The 14,919-nt window shown below is 40.1% G+C and overlaps 1 protein-coding gene across 4 annotated transcripts in view; it reads right to left on the minus strand.

The window, feature by feature from the left end:
- The window catches only part of GALNT11 (polypeptide N-acetylgalactosaminyltransferase 11), a 52,280-nt gene that overhangs the window by 31,454 nt on the left and 5,907 nt on the right, over window positions 1–14,919 (minus strand). For 3 of the 4 annotated variants that reach the window (XM_074156884.1, XM_074156885.1, XM_074156888.1), the window contains one exon: window positions 2,831–3,163. In XM_074156884.1, coding sequence (XP_074012985.1) covers window positions 2,831–3,125 — 295 coding nt within the window. In that variant the 5' untranslated portion in view covers window positions 3,126–3,163. Of the gene's footprint in view, window positions 1–2,830; window positions 3,164–14,919 lie in introns of those variants that run through there. The other variant, XM_074156886.1, reaches the window with a different exon arrangement.

Raw genomic sequence — 14,919 nt, forward strand, 5'->3', positions numbered from 1 at the left:
TCACTGAAATTTCAGTACAAGTGAGCAAGGATCATGTAATTTATTTCCTCCCACCCAGCCCATCATCTCCATATGGTTCAAAATCTCCAGAAAATAATTAACACAGGGGTTCTTCACTCACATGCTACCATACATCCAAGATAATACATTTCACAGAATCATAGACTAATTTAGGTTGGAAGGGACATCTGGTCTAATCCCCTGCCCAAAGCAGGTCCAACTAGATCAGGTTGCTCAGAACACATCCAGTTAAGTTTTGAAAGTCTCCAAGGATGGAGATTCTACAACCTCTCCATGTCCCTGTTCAAGCATTTGGCCACAATCACACCAAAAACGTTTTTCCTCTTATCTAATAGAAACATCCTCCTTGCTTTAATTTCTTATCATAATCCCATGCACCTCTGGAAAGAGTCTGGCTCCATCTTCCTTACAGCGTCCCATTAAGTTGCTGTTGACAGCAATAAAATCTCAAGCCTTAGCCTTCTTTCTAAGGCAGGATCAACCCAGTCCTCTCAGCCTCTCTTCATACCTTGTGTTCTTTAGTTTTCTAGAACTATGCAAAAGGCAGCTGAGCTCAAGCCCAGAGAAAATGAGACGGGTTAAAAAACAGAACAGAAAAGATCATTTGAAAAGTTTTGAAGGTTTCTTCCCTTTCAAACATGTAGTTCTGGTTGGCCTTCAGAGCACAGCTGTGTCACTACCAGCTGTGTTTCAGCAACAAAGTCTACTTATAGGTACAAGATGACCTTCTAGAGGGAATTTTGTGAATGCACATTCCTGTCATTTACATTTCCCACCCTGTTGCTTTTAGTCTTGAATACAGCAGTGACAATACAGCTGCACTATCAAACACCTCAAGGGTAGACACTTGACATTTGTACAGGACCAAAGGGCAAGTGCTGGGTAGTGATGTCTGCAAAAGACTTGGGATACACCCATATAGTGTGTCTCATGGCGACTGACGTTATCTTGCTCGTGGATGAGCGCTCCCACTGTGGATAAGTTGCATCACGGTGGCAGGAATGAGGTCTGTTCACAGTGGCAGTGTCACTCTTCTGGCACCAGCAGTCTAAAGGGGTCAGTCAGTCCTCCTTTGAACCACAAAGAGGTGGTCAGTTCAGACACCCAGCTCAATCACTCTTGCATACTCAGCGCCACAGTAACGCTGTGCCACTGGGTCAACTGAAAACATTCTCTTCATGCAAAGCATGAGCTTAAGAAACACATACCAAATGTTTCATTCTACAATGCATCCATACCCAAGCACTAACTACTTTTTTCTGATATTCTATATATAGATAAGAGGGAGTGTTAGTATTTTTAAAACATTCTCATGAAGAACAGTATCTAAAATGCATGCAAAAAGCCTGAAAGATTTCAGTTCGAGCAGCAGATAGAAGTCCTTGGAAAATAAGGGCTTTGCAATCAAAATACCAGTTTAGGCTTAATTTCGGCAGTGTTACATGGTTCTCAGATTAAAAAAAAAAAGATAGATTGTCTTACCAGATGACAGTTTGGTTTTGGCTATCACATGCCAACTTTCTTTTCATTTTTTCTGCTTTGCGTGTTTATTACTGCCCTACCCTAGATAGACTGGAGAGCCCCTTTCTGCAGCACCTGATCTAATTCTAGCAGAGAGCCAGCCGTCTCCTGACGATTCATGTAGAATTTATCCTGGCACTATAACTCCCCTTGGCTTTCACCAACCAAACCAGTCACTTGGTTTGAAGATCAAGGGACTTCTCAGTTAAAAAGCTCCGATTTCTTTCCTGGCCCATACTGAATAGTTGGAAAGAAATATCCACCTCTGGACTGGCCTTCACCTCACTTGGCTCTCCTGCTTTTTGCAGTGAACTGATAAACATTTAGTAATGCCACAGGGCAACGTGAACTGGCATTTTTCCTACATATTCACACAGGTCTAATGACCAACTCGGAAAGTGAAGTTTGGTAAAGTTCTCTAAACTCTTGAAGCTGGTGATCCAGCATTTGTCCACAGTAATGACAGAGGACTTCAATCAGATATGAGTATCAAACTCATAAATTTCATGGCCATGAAGGAGTGCCATAATTCCCGAAGCAGCAGACACTGGTACCCCAACACTCAACATCTGCCCCCAGACTTACAGCAAGTTCTCAGCCGGTCCACAACATGCCTCAGTTTGCATATCTGAATGCAACAGCAAACACTAAGCAGTAAGCAGTTAAATATACAAAGCATTTTAGTTTGGAAGACAAACCCAAATCATCTCATTGATGAAATATGCTCCAATGAAACACACAGATCTTTGTTGGTGCAAAGCAAGCAGGATTTGGCCCTAACCACTGTCATCTCAATAAATCTTTCATTGTAATTTGTCCCACACACATTTTTTCTAGACGATTTCATACTCCAAGGATATTCTCCAAATCAATGGGTCCTCTTCATTGTGTATTGTTATCAAGCTATTTTTAATTACTGCATATGAGTAGAGTTTCTGTGTCTAATAAAAATTCATGTATTTGAGCCCAGTCAACATAGAAGTAAGATATGAAACAAGCACACACTGAACCTTCCTAAAGTAAGAACTACATCCAGTCCTCCTCGTAAGCACTTATACAGCACAGCCATAAAGGTTACGAATAGTGTATTTTGGATTAAACACGATAGAATAAATTTCAAGTAATTCCTAATGAAGAGAGCCATTAGTACCACCTGCATTTTAACAAACAAAACTACTTCATTACACAATTTTTCCTGCAATTCTCTAAAAAACAAACGAACAAACCTTAATATCTCATTTGTTCTACTGTTTTAATAGTTTTGCCACCAGCACTGAAAACCACTTACCCATTTCAGGAGAAAATTCTATCTCCCCCTTAACTGGGTCCTGGACATGATTTCCAAGAGGATTTCCTATCTTATTCTCTTTCTGTTGCAATTCAGGTATATGAATAGGCCCTCGTGTAAAACGGGGGTAGAATTTTTTTGGAAATGGCCTCTGAGGTTCCAGCCCCTTGATGGGCACATTCTTGAAGGATTGGTTTTCTTCACTGAAGTTGAAATAAACAAAGAGTAGAAGTGTCCAGGTCACAGATGTGAAAAGGCACCCATAGCAGAAATAGCGAAGTGTGACACTTCCCATTGTAGACTTAGCATCCTTGAGGACCCATTCTCAATTACCTGAAAGAGTGAAAACACACATTTTGAGAGTGCTGTCTGTTACCTCATCAGGTCTATACATTAGGAAATGCATTCTATAGGTTGCTTTTCTATTAAATGATTTTTTGGAACTTAATCTTTAAGCACAGACCTTAAGAACGAAATCCCTTTTCATTTTCCCATTCAAAAAATAAACATGACCAGTTTGCACAATGTGTAGATACTACTGCTTTAAAATATGAAGCAAACAATCACTAAGAGCCGAGTGACGCATCATAATTAACCATAAAAATGATTAATTTCTCCTCATAGTAGTTATATAATTATCTCTCTTCCACAACAGTACATTCCCTGTATGCCTGCATTCAGTTAAACATATCACTATTTAACTAAATATATTACACACAGGGAACTGATTTTTCACAGAATCACAGAACAGTTGAAGTTGGAAGGGACCTCTGGAGGTCAAATTATCCAACCCCCTTGCTCAAGCAGAGCCACCTTGAGCCAGTTGCCCAAAAGTATGTCCAGACACGTCCATTTTTGTAGTTCAGTTCCTACCCTAAAGCATGGAATGAGAGAACACAGACTCAAAAAGCTCCATAGTTCAGTCCTTCTTGCCTCAAATTTCAGAACAGCCATCATAAGCCATCCCAGAAATTTCAGAAATCATGGGGTGCGATTTAACAACACGAAGTACCAACATAGTCACGTTTACAGATACTCTTCTCTGCAGAAACAAAGGATATGGGACAGAGAAAGAGCAAAGAGCTCCAAGGTCATTTACTGGGTTCCTGCAAGCCTCTGCAGATTCCAGAAGAGCTTCCATACTCCCTGGAGGAGATGCCTACCTAGAGGTGGAAGGAAGCAGCCTAGAGTTTTACTTTAGGCACCCATCCACTAACACAATTTCCCCAAGTTATATTGAAAATTACTGTTGTAAGCAAATCCCTATAGTGAAGCATACGAAGACAGTGGTAACATTCTATTTATGGCCCAGGAGAATCAGGTAAACTTTCTAGAGTTCCTCAAATCTAAGAAAAGCTCCAAAAAACTCCCCAAAACTACACAGCTCAGTTCCCAAAACTGAGCAAAACACTGAATTTAATTTCTCTCATCACTACCTGACCACAACAAATTCTTTGCATAGTAACAAAAAGTTAGGAAACTACTTAACCACCTTTGAATTAGCAAAACATTTGTTTTAAGAAAATAAAGTATTGGGGTAGGAGTCAAGGGTTTATACTGATGCATTTTTCAGACTTCTCAAATGTCGGAAACTAGCAGAAGTCTTCAGGTCAGCCTGGCAAAGAACATTTACGAGTACAAACAGATTAATCCCTTCTTAATATGGAAAACTACTAGACAGAGGTAGAAGGCATTCATGATCCCAAAGAAACCTATAAAGATTCCACTTATTTTGGCAATGTAATTCCGAGTCCTAAGTGACTTGCATCCAAAAAGAATACATGTCACAACTCAAGCTAACATTTCCCAGACTTCAGCAGGTCATTGTCTCCTTCCCAAAAATAAAATATCCACAAAGTAAAATAAAGCAAAAAAACCAAACCTCTTCAAAAATAATTTACCCATTATTCTTACCATGTCAAACTCCCTCACTTCTGCAAGGCAACAATCTACGCAGCAGTTAAGCCCAAGGAGCTTAAAGAGGTCTTAAACGGGGTTTAAATCTCATACTGACCCTGTGCATACAGATGAACTAACTGTATGTTCTGTGAAACAGGCTCTAAGATGGTCACACAGAAATCTTGCCGCTTAACTGCAGGGTCATGCAATTAGCCAGGCAGCAAATGCTCTGGGAGTAGAAGTGATTAAAAAACCCCTCATTCTAGCTAGCAGAATGGGTTTACCAGGTACAGACCACCAGTCCCGGCTCAGAAAAAGCATACAAGGCTGCAAAGGAGCAAGATTAGATAAACAGTTATATCCTCTAATTATAATAATTCTTCTTGCCAGACAGTCTGCAGACAATTAATACTTATCCATAAAAGAAAATCTGGGTGCTTGCCAGGGTTTGTTTTTTTTTTTTTTTCCCCGCGTGGCCACAAGGAGGTTATACACAGTAAGTCTTGTCCAAGCCTAATATACTGCTCCTCACAACCTGCTAGAGTTGTTTTTCCATTCACTATGGTAACACAGATGCACAATCCTAACATCATGGCACATGCACTTACACTGTGGAACAGAATTGTTCTAATAAGATAAAAATCACTATAAAAAAAAAAAAAGAAGGAACTTTTTCATTTCAGAGCTGTTTATGGATACATCTACCCTGCAGCTTGCACAGGAACATGAAAGATAACGCTTGGCATCTCAGGTAACAGTAGGAAGACAGGCACACAGAGCAGAATTCATCACAGACTAAGTATTTCCCCAGTTTCTTGCACCTCTTTTACAGCTCAGAGCTCCACCTGGCTGCTGTGACACTTCTAGCCACACCGAAGTGAAAGTTTGCCTGCTGTCAGTCACAGCATACTCAGATTAAAGAGGAAGGGATAAATTAAGAGACTGCCGTACACCACTTCCATCTCCAGAAAGCCCTCTGACCAGGCTAAAGCTCATGCTTGGTTACTCTTACAAAGGCAACAAATGCAACCCTGAGTGTGATGTTATTTCCACTTGCTCCTTGCAACTCTTCACCTTCTTTTCCCCTCCTTCACTGTTTTGCAGTTTTGTAGAAGGATACAAAGGTTGAAATACTGCACTTAAATCAAATGACAGAACCTCCATGATGCAGAAAACTAGGCTTGCTATTCAACCAAGACATTTGGTAATATGTTTGGCAGGGAAATACAGAGTCACTATTTTCTTTAAGTACCAAATGTTTTGTTAGACACTTACTTCTGAAGGCAGAATGGAAAAAATTTAAACCCTGCCTATGAAAAAGCACATTGAGGCTTATTAGTTTACTTTATTCACCAACACATATGCATTTACACAACCACTGTCCTATGGATTTCAACCACTTCTATCATTTAAGGCGCCACAGAAGTCACAATCTGCGTCACAGCTGCATGGTCCAGTTTTAGATTGACCATGACTTCTTACAGATGTGTTTAGCAAAGAGGCCACAGTAGATTTTCAAGTCCTAAGCAATGCCAGTCCTGCTTGGGACCTCCCTGGGGAGCCAAGAGAACCTTTCCAGCTCTATATTTTTACGCATACGAAGTACAATCACATCAATACAGCTCCACCTCTCCTCAATATATCAAGAAATAAGTATCCCCTCACTCATTTCAGCAAGCAATGAAAAAATAAACACTTTGATACATGCCAGAGGGAGGGAGGAGAGAATACTTCAACAGGTCACAAGGAACCAAGGGGAAACAGTTCACACAGGGAGACACTCGGCCCTTGATTCTTACCTCATCCATCTCCCTATCCATGACCTTCTCCGGCAAGCCATCTAGACACGGTGAACAAAAGCCTTACCCTGCCCAGACTCCTTTGCTCTCCAGTTCTGTGAAGTCTTCTATGAAACACTCTTTGCCAATTTACCCAGCAACTGTCTCTGCCTATGCATGGTCACGATAGCCTGATGCTCTCCCAGCAGGTTCCTCCAAGCAGGATTTTGAAATTCAAGCAAAGCCAAACCATTCTTTCCACTCCCCCCGGCCTTTTTTTTTCCTTCCCTTTTTTTTTTTTATTTAAAAAAAAAAAAAAAGACAGAGACAAGCGGTTCCTAATACAGGAGTTGCAAAGGATATGCCTTTCAAATCCAAAGTATTAATATCTTTCTCAGCCCTGATACATGCTGCATGAGAAAAACAGATTATATATATTTTTAACTCAACAGCCCTAAAGCTCTGCTAACACAAGCAGAGCTAGCGGGTCTGAACTGTTAGATAGAAACAACTTCAATCAAAAAAAGCAGAATTGCATTAATCAATGAGCTCATAAGAATAATTTTCACCTATGCAATAAATACAGTAAAACTGAGTCCAGTCAACACTAAATTGCTATTTAGACAGTATAGTTAAAACCCATTTCTATATTTATTCAAATGCATACAAAAACGCTACTTCCCATTAAAAAAAAAAAATCTATGATTTAAACATATCAATAAGAATTCTTTCATAATACAGTTCCTCAATTACTGGTAATTGAGATTAGGCTTGAAGTGTCTATTGTGTTTCTCCCTTTCATTTCTGAAAAGCAACACAGCTGCCAGAAGTTAAGTTTCCAAAATCACAGAATCACATGGGGTTGGAAGAGACTTCTGGAGATCATCTAGTCCAAACCCCCTACCAGAGCAGGTCCACCAGAGCAGGTTGCACAGGAACTTATCCAGGCGGGTTTTGAATGTCTCCAGAGAAGGAGACTCCACCACCTCCCTGGGAAGCCTGTTCCAGGGCTCTGCCACCCTCAAAGTGAAGAAGTTCCTCTTCATGTTTAGGTGGAACTTCTTATCTTCAAGTTTGTGCCCATTTCCTCTTGTCCTATCCCTGGGCACCACTGAAAAAAGACAGGCCCCCTCCTCTTGACACCCCCCCCTTTAAGTATTTATAAGCATTGATCAGATCCCTCCTCAGCCTTCTTTTCCCTAGACTAAAAAGACCCAAGTCCCTCAGTCTCTCCTCGTAAGGGAGATGCTCCAGGCCCCGAATCATCTTTGTAGCCCTCTGCTGTATCCTCTCCAGCAGTTGCCTGTCCTTCTTGAACTGGGGAGCCCAGAACTGGACACAGTACTCCAGATGGGGCCTCATCAGGGCAGAGTAGAGGGGCAGGATAACCTCCCTCGACCTGCTGGTCACACTCTTCCTGATGCACTCCAGGATGCCATTGACTCCTAGGTCTTTCTCCTCAGAGGTGCTCTCCAGCAGGTCAGCCCCCAACCTGTACTGGTGCATGGGGTTATTTCTCCCCAGGTGCAGCACTCTACACTTGCCTTTATTGAAGTACATCAGGTTCCTCTCTGCCCAACTCTCCAGCCTGTCCAGGTCTCACTGTATGGCAGCACAGCCCTCCAGTGTGTCAACGACCCCTCCCAGTTTTGTACCATCAGCAAACTTGCTGAGGGTACACTCCATCCCCTCATCTAGGTCACGGATGAATATATTTAAGAGGACTGGACCCAATACTGACCCCTGGGGGACTCCACTTGTTACAGACCTCCAACTAGATTCTGTGCCCCTAGTAACAACCCTCTGAGCTCTGTCTTTCAGCCAGTTTTCAATCCACCTCACTGTCCATTCCTCTAATCCACACTTCCTAAGCTTACCTATGAGGATGCTGTGGGAGACTGTGTCAAAAGCCTTGCTGAAGTCAAGGTAGACTCAAAATACCTCAAACAATTCTCTTTCCCAAAAACGAATGTAGCAAAGAACATCCAGAATGAACACAAGAAATTTCCTCTCCCTTGGCAATATAGGAGCTTTCACAGCAAATAATAAATGATAACACCTTGAAGTATTTTGCAAGCATTCATTCACATATACAACATCCTAGCGATACATGGAGTTTACGGCTGTTTGCATTGGTATACTTAAGAATCCAGAGATACTTTAACATGACAAACACAAATCATTCAAGGTGGCAGCATCTCCTACACCAGGAAATTACAATCCCTTTTGGATGCGACAGGGGTGACCGAGAAAGCAAAAAAATTTCTTAGAAGCTGCTCCAATCAACATCAGCTCAGAAGAGACCAACACTAAAAGGCACAGTATTCTGAGAATTTCTAACCAAATATTCTGCCTTTCAGTCTCTCTTTTGACTGTCAAATATATTTATTGCCTGACAGTTTTTGGACTTTGGCAAAGCTTTGGAACCGAGTCTGCAGACCCACATGCCAGAAATGCCAAGAGTAAAAAAACTCCTCTCTAATTTCCATGAATTCCAGTAAAGAAGTCTCAGTTCCTTGCACAAGTGGTAAATCATTGAATTTTTTTTTTTTTAAGAGGACTATAAAAGTTAAGTATTAGTAATTTAGTAAAAGTCTCTGAAAGTCAATCAATTGCAAAGCTTAAAAAAAACTCCAGGAGCCTATCTGCCAGATCTGAGCTTCAGTAATTACTCTGCCGTACTGCTTTCCACATCGCACCAGCTTCTTGTAGCATCCTTACAACACCAGCATGACATTCAACTCATACATCAAACCCAGTAACATTTACATTCATTTAATAATTGGCCCAACAACGATTCAACTTTGTTCTCCCAGGCAGTCTGGGAGAGCTTGTCATTAGTAACCTGTGCAGCTCTAACACTGGCCCAATGTGTTCACCTTCAATATTTTTAATGAAAGAAAAAATGCCAACCACATTTCACAATATTTTGACTTAAAGAGCAAAAGTAGCTACAGGCTCCTTGACCAGCCACTGCTTAAACACTGACATCTGCTTGGATTAACCTCAACAGTTTAGTAAACACACCGTATGACTAGATATTTCATGACTGTGCCAAAACTCATGTTTGTCAGAGGTCAAACAGAGGATCAGATCAGCCTCAAGATTTTTGAAATAGGAGTAAGAATTACTTGAGAAAACCTTAAAGTCTGCTTGTAGTTCTTCCAAGAACAGCTTTTCTTTTTAGAAAAAATGAAGACAGAGCTACAACTCATACTACTCAGATTTCCTGCAAAACTGCCTGTGTATTTTGGACCTATATTAAGGAAAGGAACAGATGTGTATAATCTTCATTTTTAAAGAGCATTCTAGTAAAAATATCATTAAACTAATTTTATCTTTCTACAGAGTATGAAGACAATTTGCTGCATGACCTTCTGCTTTTAATTTTTATTTTGTTATTTATTTTGAGGGGAAAATCCCAAGAAGATAAAGTAACTACTTACAAATGCAATTTTGCTCTTTTAATAGCCTTAACTCTTTATATATTTCTTGGCCTCCAAGACGTTATGGCTACCACCGCTTCTCTTCCAAAGCAAGCATCAGCATGAACAGGTTTTCCTATTTTCTTGTTGAATCACTAGCAAACAGCAGCATTAACAGTATGATGAACAGAGGCCAGTACTCCAATAATACACTGATCACGCAGAGATGTCATTCACAGCAGCTTCTGAATTTTCATGAGAAACTGTTTTTCCAGGCATCCTTTACTTTGCAACCAGTCTTAAGGGAGAACCAGTTAATAAACGAGGAAGATGAAAAAGGGACACCTTAGGCAGCTTTTGTTTCAGACTCTAACACACATCACTAGGAGCCACATCCATTGAACGCACATTCAGAACAAAAGCCAGAGATATTTCCAAATAAAAGCATAGTGTTTCATGTGCTTCAGAATCTAAGCACCAACCCAATTTAACTCCTTATAAAAAAACCTCTCCTACTGGATCATTTTAGCACTAAGTTGGATCTACCTACCAGTTCGTTTTTAATTAAACAAAACCATTAATTTTTGGCCTCACAGAAGGGATGAGTCGTATTTTATCAATTAAGTGGCTATTTTTGACAAAATATATGCAGGTAACTAATGTGAAGACAGGTTGGGCCTACAGGAACCTACCTCGTGACATTCAGCAAGGACAAATGCTAAGTCCTGCACCTGGGACAGACGAACTCCCTGACACAGCCTGGGGAACAGCTCTGGGAGGTCTGGCTACAGAGGAGCCAGCAGCACGCCCTTGCAGCAATGACAGCTGACAGCATTCAGGCTTATCAAGGGGAGCACAGCCAGCTGATGGAGAGATGCAATTACACCACCCCACGCAGCACTCATTAGACCACCATTAGGCAGAGTACTGTACCCAGTCTGGGATTTGCCAGTACAAAACAGACATTAGTAATCTGGAGCGAGATCAGTGGAAAGCCACCAAGGTGGTCATGGGCTGGAACACTTGTCCTGCAAGGAGAAGCTGAGGATGCTGGGCTTCCTCAGCCTGCACATGAGATGGTTTTGAGGGGTGGGACCCTAATAGCAGCCTGCTGCTACCTACTGGGATGTTATCAAGAAAACAGAACCAACCTGAGGTGCAAGGCAGGAGAACAAAAGAGTTAAAAAGGACTAATATAACTCCAGTCACAGTAACCCTCATTCACAGAAATATACTGTGGACCACAGGCTGTCCTCTTACATAAGATCACTGTTCCCATTCATTTTAATGAGATGACACACTAAGATCTATTTTTAATTACCCTCTGTAAGTCACTTCTAAATGCAACTTTGAGAGCCAACAGCCTAGTCACTTCAGCACAGCTATACAAATTCATGTCATACCACCTAAAAAATCCTCCCGGAAAGAATGCAAAATTTCGATCAACACTTCACAGATAAATAACCTTAAAATAGCAATAATGTTCATTATACTTTATAGATAAAGAAAGGCAGATAGATAGACTAGAATTGCTGAAGACGTAAGAAACTATACTATGAGTATACTAAGTCTGAAATGCATTAAGTGTTTGAAGAAAAAATTAAAAATCAATCTTCTTTATGTCTTTAAAGTTCCCACCCCTCACTATTTTACCACTGCAAATGACTCACTTATATCCTGATTTGTATTTCAAGTTTTGGACTTTAACCAGAGATGTCTAAATAATGCATACTACCATTTTTAAATCTGTGAACTATATATTGAAACGTCTCCTCTAGGAACACAACCTTGCTTATCAATCTTTTTGGAATTTCTCAACTCCAGTAAAAAAGCTTTTCTTAGCAGGTTGCCATACCAGAGCGAATGCAAACACTCTAGGATGTTTATAATAAAAATGTGAGGTTCCTTCTTTACCCATCGCCATTTCAAATGCTCCCTTAAAGAAATTTTTAAAAGTATCTTCTGCAGTAACATCTTTCACTTCTAATCAACCACAAAACATACCAGTTTTTTTTCTTACTGATAAAGGATACCTTTCTCTCCACATACTCTCACTCCTTGGAGAGGAGGAGTATTTCACAAGCGCTCTCACTTAAGGACACAATTTTAATGGAAAAAGCAGTTACAAGTTTTGGAAAGAAAAAGTTTCATAAGAGTCAGGATCCCATGTTAACAAAAAACAGAAAAGAACACCAGTTTTAGTTACAACAAATTGCATCAAGAAAAGTAACACAATAGTCCAGACCGATTAGAGAAAGGAAGTACACTTGGATTAGAAACATGAGCTTACCAAAATCCTAGTGCTCAACACTGGGTAAGTGCGTGCTATACAGTACAGAGTTTCATGCTGCTGCAGTGTTCTCATTCCCCGAGAAAAGCCCCTGGTTTCCCAAAGCACAATTACAGGTACAGAATTTTCGTATCTATCCCCCTAACAAACGTTGCACTGTAGGGCTGCTTGGCTGGATGTTACTTTAAGCCATCTGGCATATAAATACATGCCATACCATTCATGGAGTCCTAAAAATACCTTCTTCCTTTTCGTTGCTAATAAATACTTTCTTCTAATTGAAACAGTGAGATTTTCTTTTCATTAGCAAAATCAATTCTCAAGGCAGCCAGAATGCTCGTGTACTGTCTCCAAAGATACATGCATTTTATAATACAGCCCTTCCTTCTTCACGTACAGCTCAGAAAACAGCAAGATTAAAAAACCCACACTGACAACTACTTTTTCAATACACCTCTCTCACATTAAAGATCCATGTATCTAAATGTTAGTTTAACAACCCTCCAGCACAACATACAGTTGCAAAATGTAAGAGAGCTTACAAGGTCAGCTACACACAAGTAAGCTGCTTAATACCTTTTCTAAATGTTTAAAATCTACTTAGCTGTTCCTTGCACTTATATGTCTGCAAAGCTCACCAAAATAACAGTAAAAATACAGCTGCATGCAAAATAATTAGATAAGATACACTTCTATACGAACAGCCGAACAGAAGGCGGCTCACCTTTTTCCAGAAGAGTCGGCACTAAAGAGGCAGTGCAAGGTTACGTAGTGAAAACACATTTACTGCAGTAGCAGTCAAATCCAGTTGGTGTCTTCATTCTCAGTGAACAATAAAACGCTGAGCCTGAAACTTAACACTTTGTTGCAGAGTACCGCTTCCAAGTCCTGACTGGGAATGGGGTAACAAACACTACCAGTTTCTCTATGACAGCAGGATAATTTGGATGGGTCTTAGGACAGAATGCTGCAAGGTTATTTCTCATTTGACTGCATACACTGCCCCAAGAGCACCGATCTATTTTTCTATGTTTGGGGTTGTTTGGGTTTTTTTCCATATCTCTCTCTTGTCCTTTTTTTTTTTCCCCTTCTTTTCTTCAGCTGATGCATGATCCATATGGATCCATGGATCTGGCAGCATAAACAAGACTGGTCATTTTACTGCCACTCACCAGAGAAGCATAACCAAGCAGTGTATTTCTAAGGCATTCTTCATCATAATATCAATGGATTAGACCACAGTAATGCTAGAGAAAATGATCATTTCATTGTATACAAATTTCAATTCTAAAAATTCCTTTACTCCTCATTTTCCAAATAACTAGTAATTTTATAAAACTTCCACATTTTGACTGAAATTTTCTAGGTATGCTTTCTGTTCATCTTAAGAAACTTTCATCAAAAGTGCTTTGAGCTTTTTTCCAGTCTTTTACAAGCAAAGTGAAAACATATTTTCCAATTCTTAAAAAAAAAAAAAAAAAAAATTTAAAAAAAAAAATTTCAGTCTTCATTTGCACAGCCCTCCCACCAAAACAGCTGGCAGCAACTTTGGCAACAAAACAGACCTCACTGAAGTACTTTTGAGTGGGACAGTAAAACTGGGGTTTACCAGTCTCAATTTTAAACCTGTGTCTACTGACCACGGACACTGCATTTTGCACAAGTTTTTTCTGCAAGTCCCAGTTCTGCAGTTAGCACCAAGCGGACATCCGTCATCCACCTGTGCAGAACTCACTGCTGAAATCAACAGCTGTATACAAAAATACACAAGAGACATTTGTAAACTCAGACTAGAAACTTCAAAAGGCTATACCTGAACATGTTTAAAATACAAAACTGCTGCAATTAAGTTATTACTAGTATTACAGAATTGGAAATGGTCTTAATGAGAATGGTTACATTGCATCTTATCCTACAGCCACAGCTTACAAAAATTCATGGACCACCAAGCTTACTCCCCACAAATCATACAGTCTAATTCATTTCTCTTTTTCTGCAGGGTTTTCCTTTCCTACACACAGAAACTTACACAAAAATACATTTGAAGTGCCCTGGTTGGATCCCAGACATGTTGCACTCACTCACAGTCAGATAGCACTAGCCTGTCATCCACTTGCTCTAGCGCTGCAGTCTGCCCTTGCAACTTAGTTTGGTTAGCCCAGAATCAAACACTTTTATGGAGCCTGAGTAACTGATATTAGCATATGTAGACATTATTTGGTTAAAAAAAAAAAAGTAAAGAAAAAAAAGAGAGAGATGAAATGTAGCATCAGAACCGTGAGTGAGGTTAACACAAGTTACAGTTTAAATCCCCAAACTGCATCCGATAGGAAAGTATTTAACTCATTCCAAACTGCGTGGAGTTCTTAACTCCTGTTACATTTCTCTGTGCTATTAAGAGATGGCACTATCTTAAAGGTTTCCTCAATACATCATGTCCTAACTGAATTTTCCTGGGTGGATGGCCATTGTTAATAAAAGTAGAACTGAAAGAAATACTAAAAGTAGGCGTTGAATTGAATTCAACGTCCGTTTCCATTTCTCATGTCCAGAAACAAAGGTCACATGGAGTTTTTCACGCCAAGCCTTGGGACAGAGTCCACAGTATCCATGCCATTTGGAACAGCAGAAGCATGGGACTTTCTGAGGAAGAATTTCCCACTGGGAAAAATGAAAGACAAAAACACCACAGTCTTC

This window comes from Numenius arquata, chromosome 12, assembly GCF_964106895.1.
Source record: "Numenius arquata chromosome 12, bNumArq3.hap1.1, whole genome shotgun sequence".
Classification (NCBI taxonomy): domain Eukaryota; kingdom Metazoa; phylum Chordata; class Aves; order Charadriiformes; family Scolopacidae; genus Numenius; species Numenius arquata.